The sequence below is a fragment of the Phoxinus phoxinus genome (genome assembly GCF_949152265.1).
Source record: "Phoxinus phoxinus genome assembly, chromosome: 20".
Classification (NCBI taxonomy): domain Eukaryota; kingdom Metazoa; phylum Chordata; class Actinopteri; order Cypriniformes; family Leuciscidae; genus Phoxinus; species Phoxinus phoxinus.
In genome coordinates, this window is record NC_136895.1 from 27,042,220 (window position 1) to 27,062,613 (window position 20,394).

The 20,394-nt window shown below is 35.7% G+C and overlaps 3 protein-coding genes across 5 annotated transcripts in view; 1 reads left to right on the plus strand and 2 right to left on the minus strand.

Annotated features, from left to right (window-relative positions):
* Positions 1-14,387, plus strand: part of LOC306987924 (uncharacterized protein) — a 93,367-nt gene extending 78,980 nt beyond the window's left edge. Inside the window, exons 5-6 of one of the 3 annotated variants that reach the window (XM_079592570.1) lie at positions 123-221; positions 5,470-5,701. In XM_079592570.1, the coding sequence (XP_079448696.1) occupies positions 123-193 (71 nt within the window). In that variant the 3' untranslated portion in view covers positions 194-221; positions 5,470-5,701. Of the gene's footprint in view, positions 1-122; positions 2,087-5,469; positions 5,702-14,275 lie in introns of those variants that run through there. The other 2 variants (XM_079592571.1, XM_079592569.1) reach the window with 2 other exon arrangements.
* LOC306987907 (SLAM family member 9-like) overlaps positions 1-19,915 on the minus strand; it is a 436,375-nt gene extending 416,460 nt beyond the window's left edge. The window contains exon 1 of the mRNA XM_079592545.1: positions 19,738-19,915. Within this exon, the coding sequence (XP_079448671.1) occupies positions 19,738-19,792 (55 nt within the window). The 5' untranslated portion in view covers positions 19,793-19,915. The remainder of the gene's footprint in view (positions 1-19,737) is intronic.
* On the minus strand, positions 4,422-10,436 carry LOC306987920 (SLAM family member 5-like). Its single transcript, XM_079592564.1, has 4 exons — positions 10,064-10,436; positions 8,816-9,151; positions 5,825-6,121; positions 4,422-5,583 (listed from the first exon to the last, which is right to left on the minus strand). Exons 1-4 carry the CDS (start codon positions 10,119-10,121, stop codon positions 5,429-5,431), a joined length of 846 nt encoding a protein of 281 aa, XP_079448690.1. The 5' UTR covers positions 10,122-10,436; the 3' UTR covers positions 4,422-5,428.
* Positions 19,916-20,394: the final 479 nt, after the last annotated feature.

Below are 20,394 nucleotides of genomic sequence, written 5' to 3' on the forward strand. Positions count from 1 at the left end.
CCTGTATCATTAACAGAGGAATAAGTATTTCACATCTCCACATTAGGTCTGTTCATGCAGAGACTATATCTATAAAAATGGTGTAAACACACATTAATGCCTGTTGTCTTCATCTTTTCCAGGTTCAGGTCCGTCTGCCCGTGCTGTAGCAGGAATAGTTGTTGTCGCTGTTCTGCTCCATCTGGCTCTCTGAACTTACTAGAAGAATGGGGGGGAAAACAGTAAAGAAAAATATAAAAATAGACAATTTAAAGCAACACTAAGGAAGTTTTTTACCTTCTAATAATGTTTTCAAACTCGTTTCAGTGGTTCATCAAGTCGTAACAGGGTGAAAGGCATTTATGCCTCCACTTTGCGGTCCTTTATCTACTATAACCACTAGGGGTGTAACGGTTCACATCGTTTGGTATGATACGATACACTGGTGTCACGGTTCGGTATGTTTTCGATACAGTAAAAAAGAAAGAAATGCCAGAGAAATGTCCTTGATTTAAAAAAAAAAAATGTTTAATATATAAAAAAATTAACATCATAAAGTATGATATTTTTTTACTTTGAGCAATGATGGAGCTATACTTGACATATAAAACAAAAACAGCTCCTTATAAAAAATCAAATGTAATATTGTAGTAGTTATAAACAGGTTTTATTTCAGATTAACATTGAGGGCAGCGATTTTATTCATAATGTCAAAATAAAACCGACGTAACGTTACTTGAAAGTAGGCCTACAGTGTTTCTTCCTGGTTTCCACGTCAGCGCTGTTTGATCCGTTTATAGCGGAGAAATGTGAATGGCTTCTCACTAGATCTCGCAGCGATGTTATTACTTCAGTAGCGAATACAAATGCTTTCTTTACTGGATCTCTTAGCGCTGTGTAGTAACAGTGTCGCTTGATCAAGATCGGCTCGCGCTGCATTGGTCCAAACTGATAAACGGTCCGTGAAGCACAAAATAACGAGTAGCACAGTTTCGTTCCGCTTTCATTACATTTGCCATTTGATGTTGGGCAATGTTGTTGTCGCGTCGGCTTGCCGCGCGCCTACATTTGAAATAACAAAATTTTGGTCGGCAGAAAAATTTTGGTCCAACAAACCGTTCAGTTTGTAATGCGTACCGAACCAAAAGCCTCATACCGAACGGTTCAATACGAATACGTGTACCGTTACACCCTTAATAACCACGCTATGTAAGATTGCTAGATCGGGTCGCGTTTCTGTAGATCTAATGAGACAATTCCGCTTCCAACCTGTAGGGCGACCGCAGAGGAAAAAGTTCCTTAGTGTTACTTTAACGAATACTAACACTCAATTCAGCGGATGCAAAATAATGACTTTTTGTATGTATAATCACAATTTACTGTCATTGGGCCTCAGAGGTTGAAATGTTCTTTCAAACAATGTTCCAAAAAATGTGTCCAATTTAGTTGCTCTGTGGGACCCCCTCTCTCGTTACGCTGGTTATGGTTTTACCGCCTCGTCTCAGCCGCCTTTATCAAACTGGCCCAGCGCTGTATAGGTAGAAAATTCATGATTTGATTTGTTAAACATGAAGAGGATTATCCGTCTGGCATGGCCGCTCGCTCTAACGTTAACTTAGATAATTGTAGGCTATTATTATGCGCATATCCAAGTGTTTGTGTGGAGCGTTCTTACTGCATGACATGGAGGCGCCGGCGCGACCACTTGCTTTTCCGGTGAGAACATTCGTTTGAACAGCATACACACACTCTGACATTTGACTGCACATCTCTTTTTTGACATTATTAATACGGCTTTCAAACGAAAATGCAACGGACCGCTCTATGGGACATAAACTACGCCTTTTAATAAAAGTGTTATTGAGCTGTTTACTCTGTCATATACAATAAAAGAGCCTGCACAGCGACAAGGAATAGTGACTTGTACATATGTTTAAGATTTTTTTTAAGTCAACTCTGAGTTGACTTACCCTGAGATGGGAATATGTGTTATATTTTATTTAGGGTATTTTTGATATTTCCATTTATTTTACTTTGGGTTGGGTTTTTCGTTGATCCCAACAGATTCTGATGTAATATCAGGTATGGTAATATCTAGGGATATACCGATACCAGTTTCGGGTATCGACTCGATACTGAGCTCATGTACTCGTACTGGTAAAAATGCCCCGATACCAAAAACCGATAGGCTACCAGGCCGCGTGTGTACATTGTTTGTGTCCAGACAAAGAAACACTGACAATGGAAATTATAATGGGGATAAAAAAGAAGGCTGTTTATGAAGTAAATATATCTTATTAACGAAAAATTAAACAGTATATAGTAACGGCTATATAGCTTTGGTGCGCGAGCTGATAAGAAAAAAACGCGCAGTGGATTGAGCGCGCCCCGACACAGACGCGCGAGGCCGCGAGCTGGTCGAGCGCATCACGTCAGTGGAAAGTTTGTAGTTCAGTCGGATGTCAATGGCAAAGAAAGTACGGTAAAACGAGGCATGTAGCTTATTATTAACGATAACTGACCATTGAGAGAGAGAGAGAGAGAGAGAGAGAGAGAGAGAGAGAGAGAGAGAGAGAGCGCACTTCTGTTGAGTGCTCTTGATTGCTGATCGTTCACTCAGCACGTGTTATTTGGATTAAAACTAAATCGTATATGTAAGTAAAACATGAACTGTTACCTTATTTATGTTTAACGAGTGGTTGCCTGCATTATTACAGGACATTTGCAGGTCAAGAAGTTACATGAACTTCAAACATCCAAAGCGCGCGCCCCGAAAACCAGCATCTCAGCGCGCGGATACTGAATTGAAGTCTTTCACCTCTTGCGCTTGTACGGATGAATTCACACAAAACTATGTAAAAACGCCCGTCTTGGCGAGTTTCCTAATAAACAAAGTCTGTTATATCTCAAGTGAACATAAGGTATATTCAAATGCGGTCCGTGCGTTCGGTCTTAAAGGGGCAGCAGTTTAATTAATCTGCGGCTGTGTTTTAATGTTAATCAAACAAAGGACAAATAAATTACTCACTGCTCTTGACTAAATAGGCTACCTTTTTTTTACTTTACAAAAAGATCCATCTATATTTAATTTATACAGTAATGAATATGCAGTGCAATAAATATATATTTGATGAACAAATTAAGTTTAAATTTAATAAACAACTAATATGATTGATATTCTTTTGGTTTCTCTACCAATACATTTAAAAATTACAAATGCATGAATTAAAAATTAATTGAAAATTAAAAATACAGGTATCGGTTATATGGTATCGGTATCGGCGAGTACCAAAAATGAAAGTATCGGTATCGGACTCAGTCTAGAAAAAGTGGTATCGGTGCATCCCTAGTATAATATCAGGAAGAACAGCAGGAGGAAGGTCCATCAACTTCTGGTGCACAGTTGAACACACTTCAGTGATTTTCAGTAAATGCCACAGTTTAATTCTGTAGAATTTGTTTAGAACTACATAACTCTAATCTGCTGTATTTTCAGTTGCCAGTTAAGGAGTTATATAGACTTAAATCTTATAAAAAAAAACTGGAAAAAAAAACCCAGCAATAAATAAATGTACAGAAAGACTGAATGAGGTGTTTAAACACCGCTTCCTCTTTAAAAAAGGGGAGGAGACCGCTGGGTTTACTGAAGAAAACCTGCTCCCGAGTCCCGAGGTCAGGTTCACAGAGTAAGTGACCATGGTAACTGACTCAGAGTATAAGTTACCTCTCTTTCAGAAACGGGCTTGACTTACTCTGCTTTCTCGGGTTTGACTTACCTTTCTGAAACGGAAAACCCAGAGTTTCCCTCATTTCAGCATTAACATGCTCAGTTTTCACTTAAACTCCTTTCTGAAACAGGCCACAGTAATGACAACTCCCAATATTTATATTTGTGGCAGCCAACTTTTCTTTTCTTTTTTCAATTTCTGTAGTTTACAATATTCTTGACATAATTGTTCTTAATATGACAGTATGTACTTTTTTGGACTTGTAACATTAGTTGGAAAAGTAAATTAATTATGTTATATAAAACGTTCAGTAACAATATTCATATTACAGTAAACTTGTGTAGTAGCTTTATTTATTTTTTTCATTTCTGGAATATCCTATTATTGGAGCACTAGGAGATGCTCTACAATTCAATCCACAGATGACCCTCAAAACCCCAACACAGAAACTCTTATTCTCAGCATAACAGAACATTATTTACAAACAAACACAAACAAATAGGGTTTAAGTTCATAAGATTTATTATCTGCAAATATTTTAAACAGTAGATTCACAGGTCACAACAGTTTCATATGTAAAATGTATATAGGCCTATGTATAATTAAATGGATATTAAATGCACATATACATATATATACACACACACACATTTATATATATATATATATATATATATATATATATATATATATATATATATATATATATCCAAAGATATAAATCTTATATTTATGAAAACCATCTGGATCTGTCTTTTAAATGAAAGATTATTGCAAAAAGTTTTTTTTTCAATGACACAAGATAATCACTTTATTTACATGAGCTGCCAGAAAGAGAAAACAAATACATAAATCACATCAAAAACACAGATTTTTATCACACACCCCATTTTTCTAATAATATTGATTGCTAAATATTTCCAAAATAATCTCGAGTAGACACAGAGATAAACAGATGCAAAATAGTTCAACATTCACAGGCATATGAAAAGTTGAGTTGAAATAATTTTTCAAAAGATAACTGGATAAACTCAGTGTTATCTCTGTTTCTCTGTTATTGAACATCACTGACCAGAAGAACAGCGGTTATCGCTCTGGTGTGTGTAGATGTGATTTTGCAGGACAATGTGGGACACGTGTGCAGAGAGATACATTTACAACAATTTACTATAATATATATATATATCAAATTTAAGAAAACATCAAAGTATTATGGCAAATGTTGCATCATGGGATTGCAGTTCATTCCATCATAAAAGATTGCAGCTTTTTTTACTTATATTACTTTTCTTTTCTTCCCACTCTCACGATGTGTTTTTAAAATAAACTGTTTAAAGCTGTAAACGTGTTTTTATCCAACTGTCATTCTATCTGATTCTGAATTCATTGTTTATTCTTATTATGATGTCCATTCAATTATATATGCATATATGCTTCTTAGCTGCATATCAGTTCATTAGCTCATATTCAGGGGTGACCTTTTTGTTTTACATTTGTACTTGTAGAGTTGTTGCATTCAATATGAAACAGAATGAAAAAAAAGCAACATAAATTAAATTAACAAAAAATGTTAAATGGGTTGCATTAAAGAAATATTAAAGAATATTCACCGTTTTGGCATCAGATAGAGAGCATTGTTAAGCAAAGCTTTGTTTTACATCTCTAAACAATCAGACATATTTTCATCTTTACGATTACAAATCCAATACATGACACAATTGTTATGATATCTCTTCTGTTTTCTCCGTTTTACCTCTTGAAGCTCTGACGTCATTGACCAGAAGAACAACAGCAGCCGCAGAAGCCACGCCCATCAGCGCAGTGACGACCAATCGCAGCACAGCTTCAACTGAATCACAACAGGGGGCGTGGACCTCTGGGGGGAAAAAACGAGGAATTGAACTGAGATTTTAGTCTCTGTCATGAACTGTCATGAAAAGATCTTGTTTTCTGCTCCACACAAGCAAAATAAAGTCAAAACTGTTCAGAAAGACACAAGGATGATGAAATAAGCTCCTTCATTCTTTAAGTCATCCTAAGTTATCAGTCTCAATAAAATCAACAAATTAATTCAGTGAATAAATATCAGTGCTAACATCTACTAATATCAGTGGTACCTGCACATGTGTGGCAGAGTGTGTGGATGTCCAGATGTGTGGTCTGGTTGCTGATGGGATTGTTCAGCACACAGCTGTAGGTGTTTTTATCCTGATATTCCACCTCCAGAGGTAGAGAGAGACTGATGCTGAGATCACACACACTGATGCTGGACAATACACTGATTCCTGCGTACCAGGAGAGAGTCACATGACTCACATTCACCACTGATGAACACACCAGTGAACAATTTGATGATGATGAAGATGAAGAACATTGTGAAGAGTTACTGATGATGACAGGAACAGGCAGACGAGCTGAAATAAAGATAATAATAATATGTAGGGAATAATTGACAAGACACTGTTTACTTCTTGATATTGTGTTCAGTAATTTGTCTCTATGGGATCAGTTCTTCCTCTATGGTGCTCATGTTTCTGGAGTCTGGCAACTAATGGCCGGTTGATCTCATGTCCACAATATCTTTCATCAGTCCTGTTAAAAGACTAAGATTAATGATGAAAAGGCCTGATCTTACTGTTATACACTCTCATCTCATCTGCCTTTTTTTATTTATAGCGATGATCGTGATAATTCTTTAAATCCTAAAAAGGTATGACCTTTATACAATATATTGTATAATATATTCTAAAACGTATATGGAAATACAAATTTTAACCAATATGAAAAGTTTCTAAATATAAAGATTTTCTTATTTTTTTATAGTGTCCATGCAAAACTCGGTAACACTTTACAATAAGGGTGCACTAATAAGAATTAATTCATGCTTAACTAATGCACAGATAATACTGAATTAATGTATTACTAATGATTATCTAAGCTATTCATTAATGATTGCCTCATTAGCAACTAATGAAGAATCTGTCTGCTTAATATATTAGTTCATATATGAATTGTTATTAATTAAATATGTAAGTGTGTATTAATTCCATAATACCTTATTTTATTAACTAATATTGTTAATTCATTTGTTAATTACCACAATGAGCCAAAGCCTTATATTTCAACTTCCAGATAATACAGGTAAACTAATATGCATTAATACATTATTAATCACAGCATTAGTAGTGTGTCAATTACTACAATGTTTTTTGTAAACCAGTGTTTAATAAACAGCTTTTATAAACTCTAGTGATGGTCATTAATGATTAATTAATCATTAGCTAACAATCATTATGTTGTGACTTTACTTGTTGAGGCACATCATTATTAACTCATCGTCTAGTAATTGTAGTAATTGACACACTACTAATGTTGTAATTAATAATGTATTAATGCATATTAAGCTCATTGTGGTAATTAACAAATTAATGAACACTATTAGTTAATAAAATAAGTGATTATGGAATTAATCCACAATTACATATTTAATTAATAAATAATATATTAAGCAGACAGACTCTTCATTAGTTGCTAATGAGGCAATCATTAATGAATAGCTTAGATAATCATTAGTAATACATTAATTCAGTATTATATGTGCATTAGTTAAGCATGAATTATTGCTTATTAGTGCACCCTTATTGTAAAGTGTTAGGCTACCAAACTAACAATAATATTTAAAAACATCACGTGGACTGTGTCAGACTCCAGCATGTTAGCATTTAAAATACCCCAATTATTTTGTACTCTGTCATTTTGTACTGGCAATGTGTATAAAATGTTGAAACGCAAACATTAACTTAATTTACAGAAGAAAACAGAGACACGATCCATCTAATCAGCCTGACTCTTCTGTCTCTGTTTTCTTCCTTTTTGGTCTTTGAGGCTACAGGGGTTGGAGTGGTGAGAAGTTCTTGCTTCTCTGCACACATCTGTTTAATGTTCACTCATGTGAGTGTGTTTCTTGGAAAGCAAGCAGCCTAGAAAGGGTCCCTCTTTCTTTGTTAATGAGAGAGGGCCCGAAAGGGAAAGGGCCCGGAAAGTGGCCATAAATGGACTAGTCTCATATTCTATAAGAATGTAATGTATATTCTCATTGGTTGGCTGTTACACCCCCCCTGAACCCTGTATAAATGCTGATGTTTGCAAGTAAAAACAGAGAAGGTCGGTGTTCTTTTCAATCCATGGAAAAGGAACAAAACTGAGAATGAGGCACGAGGAACAATAAATAGAGATCAAATATTCTAACAATCACTCTTTCCACATCTGGCGAGAAGTGATAAGGAAATAACACAAGATCACGCAAGCGTGAGACTGCAGTTCTCGTGCCAGACTGATATTGTTATTAAAAATGATAGCTTGCAAGAAGATTGTGAGTGAAAATCGGGGCTAAGATCGTGCAGTGTGAACTCGCATAAAGCCGCCGTTTCGTACTCGAGTAGGCTACGCGACTCACGGTGTTTTCAGCGTCTCACTAACAATATGAGGACATGAATATACATGGACATTTCCAGAGCTCCTCTGAGAGAACATCTAATGAGCATTTTCAAATTCAATTGAGGCAATTGTACTTTTACTTAAGTACAATATTGTCTTACTCTTTTCATGCTCGTCACTGCAAAATGTCATTGCCACTTCTACATATGCTTCAGAATTAGATCTAGATATAATGATATAATCAACACTTTTCACATTTAGTTAGCTGTAATAGTAAAACAACGTGCTAAAAGTTTAAAGAGAGTTCCACATATAGCAATTTCATAAGCAAAGCTGTCGGCCAATCACAGCAGAGGGTGTTTACACTGAAGTCTCACACAGACACGCCCCTTTAAACAGTGCGTTCAAATCAGAGGCTAAAATCAGGCTAGGAAAAATGCCTTTTATTTCTAAATTTCATTTTTGATGTAAAAATCATACTAACATTATAAGTGGACCGCAGTTATAAAACAATGCAGTTCATGACTCCATTTAGTATTCTAGAACTTAAATACATAGTTTAAACCATATTAAACTAGATTTTTTTTTAAAAAAGGAAATATGAGTAGCGCCCTTAATATTAGTTTTACTAATAAATATTATACAGAAGCACACCTGTAATTGTGACTCACCATATACAGTAACATTGAATCTGATTGTGGTAATTCCCCCGGTGGTGCGACTGATGGTCACATTATAATCTCCGGAGTCTGTGGTTCTGGTGTTCATGATGGTCAGAGATCCAGTCTGAGGATCCAGCTCCAGTCTGTCTCTGAATCTCCCATCAGGAACAACATATGTTTTGAAGATTCCAGCCTCTTTACCAATTTCAGCTATTCTAGTCTTTAAAGGTCCAAACCACCACCTTATCAGATCATTTTTCTGTATTTGAGTAACATTAGATTCTAGAGGGACTGAATCTCCCTCCATCACTGAGACGATCTTCACCTCATCTGCATCTGCAAACACTGGAGAACACAGACAGTTTCTCAGTCACACACTGAAGTTCTTGTTAAAGTAAAAATGAATATCTTAACTTTGGCTTCATCAAGCTTTAACTTTAAGCTTGTAGGTTTGAAATGATCACAAACATTGTTTTGGCTTTGACATTAAAGTGAGACTCTGAACACTTGTGAAGTGAGATCCTTTATCACCGGCTCTTGTTGAACTTAAACATCAGAAGTGAAATCAAGCCACAGGCAGCCGTTTCAAAGAAAAACATGACCGATGACAGATTTGTTCTGAGTACAGACATCAGCAGCTCAGACATTAACGACATAAAGTTTTGTGAGGCATTGCAAAAATATAGGCATCATCATCAGTCATGATCTTATATAGTCTATATGAACACAGTTTGTGTTTGATGCCCAAAAATGTATTTACTGAATCAAAACACACAGATCTCTGAATTTTACACTATTCACTATAGGGGCAACGTTTTACAACTCTAAAATTACAACTACTGTAGTTCTTCTGCTGTTGTGCTTTCATTAGTACATGTTTTATCTCACATTTATTGTATCAACACACGAGCTAAAAGCCATTTTCAGTGTTCATCAAAACACAATAGAATGATCTTTCAGATCATCATTTATAATGATCAGTCATTATTAAAGTAAGACACTCGTTTCACAGAATCTCTAGAGGATCTGAATGAACAATATTACAGTATTAGTCCCATTACAAACACATACTGTTACCTGATCAAACTGATATAAATCAAAGCAAGTTATCCTACATTATACATTAAGCTTTTGGAAAGTAGAAAAAATTATTTTTGTTGAAGATGCCAGTAGAAAACTAAACAAACACAGTGCTATCTTAGTTGGATCCATTATTCTGGTACAAATGAAACTATAAAAAATATGTTTCGAACTTACCAACCAGACGGCAAAAGCACAAAGAGCAAAAAACAAACGAGCAAAACATTTTCTTCATCAGTTCAGAAAAGAGGAAATGTTGAATAGTCCTGTAGAGAGTCTACTGATGTGAAAACTGCTTCAGTCTGTGTTCATGTGTGTCTGTTGAGGGCTGTACTTCAATTCTGCTGAGTTTCCTCCTAAACCACAGTCTCAGTCTGTCGTGTTTTTGTTGAAAATATTGTGTAAATGTTTACAGCACATGGTGGTAAAAGTATTTTAACAGGATCAGAAATCTGTCCTAACAATGAGGAGAAGTTACTGCACGTTTTCTATTCAAAATAAATAATGGATTTTTAAAGAAGTTATCTAGAAGTTTCTCTAAAAACCTTGATGTTGATTAGTCCTGTAATACGCCGTGTCTATAAATGGAGGAAGTTCAGCTTCTGCTCTTATGATGAAATAGCGGCAAATGCTCAATGTTAAGAAGAACCTTCAGATAAAGAGTCTGTGAAAGACTTCATCTGGTTATTTCTAAACTAAAACTGCATGAGGACACCACAGAAGAAGCCGTTGATATTCTGGCAAAACACGATAGTTAATGTGACCCTGGATCACAAAACCAGTCACAAGTCGCAGGTATATGTGCGGCAATAGCCAATAATGGTCAAAATTATCGATTTTTCTTTTATGCCAACAACTTATTAAGTAAAGATTATGTTCCATGAAGATATTTTGTAAATTTCCTACCGTAAATATATAAAACATGTATTTGTGTGAGTGAATGCAGCACAATCGTGAACATAAATGCACAACTTTAAAGGAGATTTTCTCAATGTTTCGAATTTTTGTGAACCCTCAGATTCCAGATTTACAATAGTTATATCTCGGCCAAATATTGTCCTATCCTAACAAACCACACATCAATGGAAAGCTTATTTATTTGGCTTATGTATACATTTAAAAAATACCCTTGTGACTGGTTTTGTGGTCCAGGGTCACAAATTAACTTTAACATTAAACAGAAGAAAAAAAAATTCACCTTCTGAAATTGCCTATTTTAGCCTATAATAATATTTCTGAAACAAAGTTTTTCATAGAAAAATGGTGCAATATTCCTTCTGACCACTGTGTTGCAAATACAGGAAACATTTGGTGGAAGTCACAGCACCCAGAACAGGAACAAACATTTACAAAATCATGCTCGGAAAATATATATTTTTTTGTATGTGTTTGTCTATTTGATCATTGACTGTTATTTCTTAGATTAGTCCAATACCTCTTTAGCATTTTAGAGATGTATAGCCTATTACTGTTTGCTTCCTCAAGCTGTTTGTAACTATCATTAAACTGTCAGTTCTCTTAATTTGCAGAAAGTTAAGCATATCTCTACATGTTTTGCTCGTGTGGCCAGAAATCGCCAGCTCTCACTGAAATGAAGGAGATCATGCTGCTTTATCGCTGCGTGTCGCTGGCGGTGTGAACGGGGCTGATGAGCACATTAGCTGTGTCCCAATTCAAAGACTACATCCTTTGAAGGACTCGCACTTTTTAGACCACAACTTTGAAGGCCATGAAGGTCAGATGTTGTTAAATAGGACGGAATCAAACCTGAATTTCATTAAAAACAAATATTGTGCAAACATCTCCTCTGGACATCACCTTTAACCACAACTGTATCAATCCCTGACCAGGGCTCAAAGAACCGTCCATATCAACAGGGGCTCACGGTTTAGCTGGTTAGCATAGCATTAAAAACGTTTGCAGGCAAAAAGCATCTCTTTCCATTAATGACTCTAAAAGCCGTAAAGTCTCTTGGATAACCGTGTGTTTTTTTCACAGTCTGCTGAAGGAAGTTTTAATATAGAGCATCAGTCACATGACATGATGATGGCGGTTGGTATTTATCATGATACACGATGATATACTCTTATGCTAATAGAAAATGTTATTACTTAAACCATCACTTGTGTATACATAAATTCTTAAAGTTATTCACTTGTTTTTGTCATTGACAGACCAACATTTGATATATATATATATATATATATATATATATATATATTAAATGATAGGGGAATAGAATAGAGGAAACTTCTCAGAAATAACTTCTAACAGTCGCTAGAGCTGGAAATAACTTGCTTATCTGCAAGGTCTCAGCATTCATATGCAAATCATGGAAATATATAGAGATGCACATGCAGCTGAACATCAATCTTTTCTTTTCACATACTCATAGTATACTGTATGATATACAGTATAGCAATATTTCACATTCACAGATATCACAGTTTTTTTGTCAGACATTAGTACTCACTGATTCTGTACTTTTCACAGTAAACAGTTTCTCATAAAGATGAAGTTAAACTACGGAAGTCCCTTCAACCCCACGTGATTCACAGGAACACACTCACGCTATTCACACCTCAAGACATGCAAACACAAAAGCACATTAACCACAAACGTCCAGTAAAACACATTCTCATGCACACACTCTCTAACCAACAGATGAAACTATTCATATTCCACATCTGAAAATGAGGCCTTCTGTAGTTTGAGCTGTAGAATACAATACTGTACAAATACATACAAAAATGTCATGAAATTAAATGTGCTGTCATTCTGTAGATTGTGTTGCTTAAAGTGTCACTATTATGCTATTTTAAAGGTTTCTATCTAGTTTTGTTTTGGAGTCTCCAACAGATTTACCAAAAAAAAAACTTTAATTTTGAACATAAACATTGAACATAATTTCTCCAGGAGGCTGAAAACGGTTAGTTCGAAGATTCATTTTCTCTAAACCCAGTCTGTTGTGATTGGTTTACTCTGCTCTGATTGGTCAGATGGCCCAGTCTGTTGTGATTGGTCTACTCTGCTCTGATTGGTCAGATGGCCCAGTCTGTTGTGATTGGTTTACTCTGCTCTGATTGGTCAGATGGTTTAGTCTGTTGTGATTGGTTTACTCTGCTCTGATTGGTCAGATGGTTCAGTCTGTTGTGATTGGTTTACTCTGCTCTAATTGGTCAGATGGTTTAGTCTGTTGTGATTGGTTTACTCTGCTCTGATTGGTCAGATGGTTTAGTCTGTTGTGATTGGTTTACTCTGCTCTGATTGGTCAGATGGCCCAGTCTGTTGTGATTGGTTTACTCTGCTCTGATTGGTCAGATGGTTTCTGTTGTTATTGGTTTACTCTGCTCTGATTGGTCAGATGGTTCAGTCAGGGCTGCGTTCAGCCCGACAAAATGTTTTTTAAACAGAAACGGTGATGCATTGAACACACTGCTCTGCTGACGCAAGAGTTGCAACTATGGCAGCTGTATATATATATATATTCCAAAAGATTTCCAAAGATATAAATCTAATATTTATATTTATATTCATGAAAACCTTCTGGATCTGGATCTGTTTTTTAAATGAAAGATTATTGCAAAAAGTTTTTTTATTCAATGCCACAAAAAAAACTTTATTTACATGAGCTGCCAGAAAGAGAAAACAAATACATAAATCACATCAAAAACACACATTTTTATCATACACCCCATTTTTCTATTAATATTGATTGCTAAATATTTCCAAAATAATCTTGAGTAGACAGAGATAAACAAATGCAAAATAGTTCAACATTCACAGGCATATGAAAAGTTGAGTTGAAATCATTTTCCCAAAGATAACTGGATAAACTCAGAGTTATCTCTGTTTCTCTATAGGAAAAATGCATCCAGAATTAAGTCTACAGAAAACTTGATCTCTTACTCTGTATTTCCTCTCAGGTGTTAAGATGTGTACATTTACATGTGTGTTTTTAAAATAAACTGTTTAAAGCTGTAAATGTGCTTTTATAGTTCATAGTTTATTCTTATTATGATGCCCATTCAATTATATGCTTCATAGTATATCAGTTCGGTAGGTCATATTCAGTTCAATTCTACAGTGATTTATTGGGGTGACATTTTTTTATTTTTTTACATTTGTGTAATTGTTGCATTTAATATGAAACAGAATGGGGAAAAAACAACAAATTAAATTAATAACAAAAAAATGTTAAATGGGTTACATTAAATAAATATTAAAGAATATTCACCGTTTTGGCATCAGATAGAGAGCATTGTTAAGCAAAGCTTTGTTTTACATCACTAAACAATCAGACATATTTTCATCTTTACGATTACAAATCCAATATATGCCACAATATTTATGATATCTCTTCTGTTTTCTCCGTTTTACCTCTTGAAGCTCTGACGTCATTGACCAGAAGAACAACAGCAACCAAAGAAGCCACGCCCATCAGCGCAGTGGCGACCAATCGCATCACAGCTTCAACTGAATCACAACAGGGGGCGTGGCCTTCTGAAAAACAAAAAAAATTCAATTTTTAACAGGCTTATTTAAATTCTCTGTCAGGAACTCGGATCCTCAAAAGATATCTGCAAAAACTCAAACCTGTTGTTTAGAATGACATGAGTAGCTACGAGGACGAGCATGTGAAGAATCTGTGGTTAAAATTAATATTTACCATGATACCACAGCAGTATAATCCTAAACTTTTGCTGTGTTCCCTTTATTTTACTGACGACTGCTTCTCAAATCACGGAGTTCAATGCAGGATTCGCAAACCGCATTTCAAAATACTAGTTTTGAGTTTTACATTGTGTAGGTCTCCTGCTAACTGGCTAACTCGTGTTATCACTGTCTTACTGAAATACTTGCTGATCAGCTGTGCGCCACTATTTCATTAAACTCTGTCTATTAATGCAGATTGTCTGTCGTCACTACTTTGGGGAAAGATTAAGCATGGAGCAAGATTTGTTTTACCAATGTTTATGTTACATCAGTCATTCACGCTAGAGATCGGCTAATGTATACATTGCATACATGCACTGTTATTGATACAATTTTCACGTGTGCACCGCAATATATTAGAAACATACTCTGTAAATAAATTAATATAAGTAAAATAATCGGTTGCTGGACATGCACTTGTTAATGCTGATGGTGAGGAATTGCAATATCTCACAATGTAGGCTACCTCAAACTGAGTAGCGAATCACTGAAACGTCCTGCTTGAGTCGGGGTTGAATAACTAGTTCTTCTATTGTTTCACCATCGGACTCGCGCTCGGATTGATATGGTAAAATCGACGTCATTGGTCGTTACTGTGTTTAGTTTACGGTGTAGGAAGCCTCAGGACACGCAGAGCGTTGTTATGGCAACGGGAGTTTTTGTATTTGACGCGTGCTGTACGCGGTAAACCAATCACAACAGACTGAGCTGTCTGGCCAATCAGAGCAGAGTAGCTTGTGGAAAGGAGGGATTTAGAGAGATTGATTAATTTAGCAAGTCGTTTGAGAATCATTGAAAATGCGGTAATATGCAAATGTATATTATGAGAAAATGAAACTTTTTGAAAATGAGGAAAAAAATTTGGTCTTTGATGCATGTAAACCTGTTGTAGGAGACTCCAAAACAACATTAGGAAACCCTTAAAATATCATAATAGGGGCCCTTTAAGTCAGCAAAAAAGCTCATATGACCACTGAGGTTCCTGCACATCTCAGATAGAGTTGATTGATGTGTTCACATTTTGACAAACCTGATGGTGATGATGATGATGATGATGATGATGATGATGATGTGACTCTGCTGGTGACAGGATCAGGCATAGCAGCTGGAAAACAGGAGAAACATCAAAACATTTGTTATTGCTCTGTCAGTCATTCAAAGCTGACAGTCCTGATCTTCTTGAGGAGACATTGTTTAAATGTTGAAGTGGATTGTGGGCTTTCACAATGGGACACAGTGTGTGTGTGCAAAGACATTTGTTCACACACATACGTACATAGTACTGTACGTGACTTTGAGCTTGTCTTTTTAAGTCAGTTATAAATTTGGGCAGTCTTGTTATGTATACAGTGATATGAAATACGGTTTATTACTGTAAATTAAAAATTAAGTCTGTAAAACCTAAAATATTGCTACCGTATAACGGTAAATATCTGGCAACCACAGCTGCCGGTATTTTACCGTAAATTTAACAGATTTTTTTTTTTTACAGTATACTGACTGCCTACCAGGAACACCCCACAAGAGCTGCAGTTTTGGAGATGCTCTGACCCAGGCGTCTAGCCATCACAATTTGGCACTTGTCAAACTCGCTTAAAAAAAATAAAAAAATGACAACAAAGAATAGTGGAAACTTCTTAGAAATTAATTTTAACTGTCGCTAGCTGGAAATAACTTATAGCCTAAACTGCATATCTGCAAGGTCACAGCATTAATATGCAAATTATGGAAAACATCAATCTCATATTTCACATACACATAGTAGATGATATACAGTATATTGACATTTCACATTCACAGATCTCACAGAGAGAATTTATTTATTATAATTTTTTTGTCAAAGCTTAATTAGCATTCACTGATTCTGAGCTTTATTTCACAGTAAAACTGGTTCTCATATAGAGGAAGTTCAATTGTGGAAGTCCTTTTAACCCCACACAATTCAAGACATGCAAACACAAAAGCAGGTTAACCACAAACGTCCAGTAATGAAACACATTCTCATGCACACACTCTCTAACCAACAGATGAAACTATTCATATTCCATATGAAGTCCACATAAGGATAGTATAATCTAGAAGAGAACATCAGGAGGATTGAAATAGTTTTTTTACTGAAATAGTGTAGTAGATTTTTTTTTTTAACCACGCCTCCACAAACCACGCCCCCGTCCTCTTTTCTGAAAACTACAATACGGTCACCCTACTAAACTGCACATTCACAAAATGAATACATTATAACTAGTTAGGGTGTAGTTAAACTAGCACATTATTGATTTAATTAGGTTAATGAGGTGACATCATAAAGGTTTTCTGTGATTGTATTGAGATCCTGAGCTCAGTAAAGGTAATATACACACAAGAAACTGTTCTCAAGTGCTTGTGGTTTGTCTTCGGCTGCTTGGTGGAAGTTGTGATGGTCTCAGCAGATCAGGAAGATTGAGAGATAAACATTCGCTTTACACACATTTTTTACTTCTGAGTTTGGGTGGACCTGTTGAACTGTTAAAGACGTGCGGCACGATCTTTTCTCAGAACTAACTTTTTTTTTTTTTTCTAGTTACAAAAACAAAATAACCACAAGTCCGAGTCCGCAGCGGTGGAGACACGACCGGTCTAAAATAGTCCGCATATAAACACTTATTCTAGGCGTACAGTGATGCAAGATAAGACAAAAACGCAGTTTGGAAAATGGATTCATGATTTACTCGCCCATTATATAAATTCTGAACACAAAAAAACATTAATGGACTTATATTCACGCGCAGGTTGAAGCAGAGCTAACACAGGATCGATATGCAGTGTTTATTGAACAAACTCAAAACTCCAGAACAGGATCTCAAAGAAACAGAACAACCTGTGGACGTGCAATGTCGACAGATAATGAACAGACCGAAACACAGGGCTTAAATACACGGACTCCGGGATAGTTAAAGGGATAGTTCACCCAAAAATGAAAATTCTGTCATTATTTACTCACTCTCCATGTATCAATTTCTTTCTTCTGCTGAACAGAAAACAAGATATTTTGGCGAATGTGTGTAACCAAACAGTGGATGAACCCCATTGACTTCCATAGTAGGAAAAAAAAACTATGGAAATCAATGGGGTCCATCAACTGTTTGGTTACACACATTCACCAAAATATTTTATTTTGTGTTCAGCAGAAGAAGAAAAAAATGATGCATGGAGAGTGAGTAAATAATGACAGAATTTTCATGGGTGAACTACCCCTTTAATGTTAATACATTTATTATTGTTATCTTGTTACAGGTCCATCTGATCTGTTGTATATTGAAAATATGTCTCATTTTAAGTGTTTAATTTTTAAAATTGTCAATCATTAAATTATTTTTTTATAAAAAAAAAATCTAAAGTTAGCTTAGGTTTGATACTGTTAAAATTTAAAACCGTAAACTGTAAAAAAAAAGGGGAAAAACATGCCAGACAGACATTGATGTAAGCAACACAGCTACAACTAATAACATTGATAATGGGTGTCTTTTTAAGTCTGCGAATAATCAAGCATTGACAATAGTCAATCATATTGGTGGCACCATCGGCCCCCAAATAAAATTCTGCTTGGGGCCCCATAAAGGCTTGAGCCGGCTCTGACACGAGATCAGGGAGACACAGCTGACAAGGCTAACGAGTAATTATCAAGACAACAGGTGAAAGGGTCAAATGAACAACCTAGAAATACAGACATGACAGTAACCATAGAAATAAAGTGACAGGAAAAAGGACAAATGAACACAGGAACTGATCAAACACAAACAGAAGGTACACGTACACACACACACACACACACACACACACACACACACACACACACACACACACACACACACACACACACACACACACACACACGCACACACACACACACACACACACACACACACACACTGAAATAATGACTCATTTTGATATTGACCCCTGCTCTGTTCCGAGACTCATTATGCAAAAATGATTCATTATTCAGTATGCAAAAACTCTTTTGTGTGTAGATGGTTTATGCACCTCGCCATTTAGAGTGAGCGTAATTTTATATGAAAAAGTAACATGACTTTTTTGAGGAATAATTAATGACACTACCAAGTAAGAGGCATTTCTCATTGTCAGGCATTTGGACATGAAATAAAATTACAGTGTCAGGAATGAACTTATTTAGAACTTTTTTTGCAGTAGTAAGAAATGTGTCAATAAATATGCATAATCTGCAATATATAATAGAGTGAAATGTAATTCTTAACTCACCACCATAGACAGTAACAGTGAATCTGTGTGTAGACGATGAGCTGCTGCTGATCTTAACTTCATAAACTCCAGCATGATCAGTTCTGATGTTCATGATGGTCAGAGATCCAGTCTTCTTGTCCAGCTTCAGTCTGTCTCTGAATCTCTCATCAATATCATTAGGGATCATATTTCTCACTCCATCAGTTCTAGCTATAAGATTCCTGTTAGATCCAAATGTCCACGTTATCACATCATCTTTCTGTATTTCAGTGACACCAGAGTTTAGAGAGACTGAATCTCCCTCCATCACTGACACTGACACTGCATCTGTACCAGCAAACACTCCTGAAGAACACACACACAGTCTCTCAGTCACACATTCAACTTTACGTTGTTATAATGAAGCTTTAACTGAAGTTTGAAGTAGTTTTGAAATGATTACAAACTTTGAGAAAGTTAGAAAGATAGAAACAGAGGTGTAATGTACATTAATATTTTACATTTCAAATGTTGTTAGTGTAAGAGAAAGTACATAGAACAGTGTCAATCCCCATTTATTTATTTGGTGATTGATGGTGGAACTGAAGTTCATCATGCTCCAACATACTTCAAATATATAAACATTATTGTGCCTTCAAACAGGAATAACTGACTGAAAGTACAGATTTGGTATCCTATAGCTTAGATTTGATAAATACAAATGATTGATAAGCAAATGAATAATGATGATGAGACTAATGCACTAAATCTGTATCTGAGTCACAAACATGAATCCAGTCCACATCTCATAATATCTGCATAAAAGCGAGAGCACTTCTTCTGACTGTGTGTACTGATGCACTATTAATCTCTACTATCTCCTCCCAGAACACAAAATAATGTTTGTAACTTACCATCCAGACGGCAAAAGCAAAGCCAGGAAAAAACTAATGTTTTTCCTTTAAACATTTTCAAGGTTTGAAATAGCCTATGTTTAGAAAGATTATCTGAGAGGGATGTGGACTCTGGTTAAGTTATGCAGAAAACATCCACGTCTACTTCTGTGTCTGTGTCTCGGCTGAGTGAGCGTGTGTGTGTAATGTGTTGGTGGTGTACTTCAGTTTTGCAACAGTGAACTTTTTCTGGTGGTGATGGGAGGGGGAGGGGGTGTTAAAGGGACAGTTCACCCAAAAATGAATATTAGCCCATGATTTACTCACCCTCGTGTCATCATAGGTCAGGTGTATATGATAGCCTTACAAATACAATCTGAGTCATATTTAAAAATGTCCTGGCTCTTCCAAGCTTTATAATGGCAGTGAATGGCCGTTTCTGTTTTTAAGTCCATAAAGTGCATCTATTCATGACTAAAGTGATATAATCATGCTAGTCCAAATCATGGGCTAATTTTCATTTTTGGGTGAACTATCCCTTTAATGATGCTTGCCATTGTCCATCGTGTTAATAATGCTTTATTGATATCAGAACTTGCACAAAAAAACAACAACAAAAAATTGACTGGAATAAATTACCAAACTGTAAAAAATGCCAGGAATTTACAGAATTAAAGA

Excerpts from the sequence above, each read along its gene's own strand:
- LOC306987920 (XM_079592564.1), bottom strand. The coding sequence starts at position 10,121 with ATGAAGAAAATGTTTTGCTCGTTTGTTTTTTGCTCTTTGTGCTTTTGC. Across the intron at positions 6,122-8,815 it reads ATTCAATGTTACTGTATATG|CTCGTCTGCCTGTTCCTGTC; the intron begins GTGAGTCACAAT and ends TCTTTATTTCAG. Across the intron at positions 5,584-5,824 it reads ACTCTGCCACACATGTGCAG|AGGTCCACGCCCCCTGTTGT; the intron begins GTACCACTGATA and ends TTTTCCCCCCAG.